Source organism: Pteropus vampyrus, unplaced genomic scaffold, assembly GCF_000151845.1.
Source record: "Pteropus vampyrus isolate Shadow unplaced genomic scaffold, Pvam_2.0 Scaffold16643, whole genome shotgun sequence".
NCBI lineage: Eukaryota > Metazoa > Chordata > Mammalia > Chiroptera > Pteropodidae > Pteropus > Pteropus vampyrus.
In genome coordinates this window covers 1-3,057 of record NW_011905424.1, presented here as the reverse complement: position 1 = coordinate 3,057, position 3,057 = coordinate 1, and the positions used below count along the sequence as shown (strand labels likewise).

General features: G+C 32.7%; 1 protein-coding gene across 1 annotated transcript; it reads right to left on the bottom strand.

Moving 5' to 3' along the window:
• Nucleotides 1-100: 100 nt before the first annotated feature.
• Nucleotides 101-2,986, bottom strand: LOC105310923 (nucleoprotein TPR-like). Its single transcript, XM_011387005.2, has 5 exons — nucleotides 2,802-2,986; nucleotides 1,719-1,945; nucleotides 923-1,086; nucleotides 357-490; nucleotides 101-268 (listed from the first exon to the last, which is right to left on the bottom strand). The coding sequence occupies exons 1-5, from the start codon at nucleotides 2,832-2,834 to the stop codon at nucleotides 116-118; spliced, it is 711 nt and encodes a 236-aa protein (XP_011385307.2). The 5' UTR covers nucleotides 2,835-2,986; the 3' UTR covers nucleotides 101-115.
• Between the last annotated feature and the right edge of the window lie 71 nt (nucleotides 2,987-3,057).

Genomic DNA, 3,057 nt, shown 5'->3' with positions numbered 1-3,057 from the left:
ATTAAAAATGAACCCCCACAGATACTCATCTGAACTATACAAATTAACCCTTGAATTTGGTTCATTTGAATACTGAAGTATACCATTTAGACTTGATTTTTGAACAAAAGAAAATTTACCGTTTAGAAGCAAAATCTAGCTGGGTAGAAATTTTGGTGTTTTGTGATCGCAAATCTGTGACTTGCTCCTGAAGTTTTTCGAGCTGTTCGTTTTGTATTTTTTCATTATCTGCCTTTTCCTTTTTGTAGTTTTCGAAAATTTCCTGCAACTAAATATTATAAAGATTTTTAGAAAATGATCCTCTGTTCTCCTGAAAAACCTAACCCAAGATAAACATATAAAGGTGTCATCTTTACCTGTTTAAGGGCAGCCTTGGCTTCTATAGCCTCTGCTGACTCAATTATGGGTACTGGAGCAGGAGTGGAAACAGTCTGTGATGTACTTGAACGTTTTGGAGTTGACATAAGAGAAATATCTTCTAAGCCTGACGCTTCAAAAATGTAAAAAGACTAATATAACATTTGCAAATACATTATTACCAAAATCAACAAGCTAGACTATTTACATGAAATCATAAGGTTATAGAAATTATGAAACAAGAAATCTACTAAATCAACTATCATTTCTAGTTTCTGATTAGATATATTTGCAGGTTAAACGTTCAAACAAAACATAACCAAAAAAATATCATAATTCATTGATTCTAAGATGCATCCTTTTCAACAATGAAAAGCATTTCTTCCTTCTTAATAATACCTAAAACAATGATGTGCTTTAGAATTGATGACCTGTTATGATCTACTATAAATCTTCATTTGAAGTGTGCACACTGCTAATATTGCAAAATCCATTCCCTAGTACACATTTCAGAAAAATTTCCCAAAAATATTGGAAACTTTTCAGATAACATACAAAAACCTACCTTGTAAAGGAATGACAACTCCTGTTGTTTGTGACAACAAAATACGGTACATATCACGCTGACGAACTATAGAATCGACAAGCTGCATTTGGTGTTGACGTGACTCACGGAGTTGTTCCAATTCAGTGAGGGCACTCTCAAGTTTGAGCTGAAGCTCGGTGATTCTGCAGGAAAAATCATCAGTCTATTTCATAGGACTGAGATTAAGAGGCAGTTATAATTTCTACTGTAAATTGACTAAGTATTTTAACATCTAACAGTAAGCATATTATTTCCATCTCTCTTATCCTTTCTTCTGATGATAGTTTAAGAACCACTTTTAAAACCGCCACTATAGAGGCTTGGGCACTCACTACTGTCATCTGAAAAATTTGTTTTCAAAAATTAAACCAATCCAGTCAGTCCAAACTCATCTTCTCGCATTCAAAGCCATTCCTCCTCCTCTAACACAAAACATTTTTTGAAAAAATTCTTTACTCTGCTTAATTCTTGCATATCTTCTCCATGCAGTCTGGCCTATTGCTTAAAATCTAGGCTAGGTCCTACACCTCTACGCTCCCACAGGTAGGCTTTTATCTATTATATCACTAATCATGCTGAACTAAAAGTACCTACTTATTTATCTATCTTATTATGGAGCTTATCCACAAACTTGAATGTTTTTTTTTTTGCTATTATTGCTCAATTTTTTTTCTCTCCTAAATCACTATATTCCCAGCATCCATCACTGTTAGGGGGTGCATGATAAGTTTTTAACAAATGTTTGCTAAACTAACCGAAGTAGTCAATAGCTTACTTGGATGAAGTCGTTTCTTGTTCTTCTCTTTCTCTGGTTTCCCCAAGTTCTCTAAGAGCCACTAAAAGACGTTGATTTTGCTGTTGAAGCTCTTCAATATTTCTGTAAGATACTAGATGCTGTGATATTACTTCAGATGAACTGCTTATATCAGCAGAGCTTACTTCCTCATCACGAATTACATGGTTACCCCTTGCTTCTTCAAGTTCCATCAAAAGCACTCTAATCTGAAAACAAAGTTTTAGTATGTTATCGCATGGTACTTTGATTCTAGAAATGTTCAGAAGAAAATGGAAATTTCAAATGAAAATATTACTTTTATAAACACCATTAAGTTATCCTAAAAAACCATCAAACATATCACTTTAGATATTAAAACCTAAATAAAGGAAATGTAATGGAAAAAATTTTTCATTTATATAAAAGTGTGTAATGAGGGCTGCTATTTTAAAAAGCAGCCAAATTACAATTCCAGAAGCATGGCTCAATTTCTATAAAACAATGGCCGAATAAAACACACAGAAATAGGTACCTATTAGATGTACGTGTGTATGTTTGCACATATTGTATGATGGGGCAGAAGGAGAACATGGAAAATAGATTTTAATTCCACTTATGTGGAATTTTTATGTATTTTGTTATGTGTGTAGACCCACAAAAAAAAATTAGGGTAAAAATACAAGAACAAAAAATAGATGCATATGGCATGTTTTTAAATCAGTAAAAACAAAGAACGCCTACATATGTTTTTACATGCTCACGTGTGTTTGTATATAGAAGAAAGAATACACAGTAGTCTGTTTTTTGATTACACTCTGGAACTTGATCAGGAGGAAGAACTTTTATTTATCTTTGAAATATTTCATTTATTACAACCACTACCTATAATTTGAAAATTTATCAAACACTTAAAAAAAAAAAGGAAGGGCTATGGAAAAACAATAACTAGGCTGCAATTCTGCTAGAGCAGTATTCCTAATTGATGAGAATTTCATCTGTTTTCTCTTAGATACCTGCAAACGCATTCAAACATTACTGGGATGTCAGTTTAGGAAAAAAACAGGGAAAGAAAAAAATTCTAACCTGTTGTGAAAGATCTTTTATTTGTATTTCCATTCTCTGATTGTCTCTTTCAAGGACAGATGAATGTTTGTTTGCTTTATCGGTGTCCTCCTGCAATCGCTGAATCTCCTTTAAAATGTATATACAAGTGAAAATTCTGTATTTCTTTCTAAGATCTATGCTCAAACAGTAGTCCCCAGAAATTCTTTATAAATATGAACACATGTATATAATATCTCAAAGACTGATCATCATAATGCTCATCACTATAAGAAAA

Bases quoted from the DNA above. Each gene is read 5' to 3' on its own strand.
- LOC105310923 (XM_011387005.2), bottom strand. From the start codon at position 2,834: ATGGAAATACAAATAAAAGATCTTTCACAACAG. The intron at 1,087-1,718 runs GTAAGCTATTGA...TTTTTCCTGCAG, and splicing joins CAAGAAACGACTTCATCCAA to AATCACCGAGCTTCAGCTCA. The intron at 269-356 runs GTAAAGATGACA...TATAATATTTAG, and splicing joins CCAAGGCTGCCCTTAAACAG to TTGCAGGAAATTTTCGAAAA.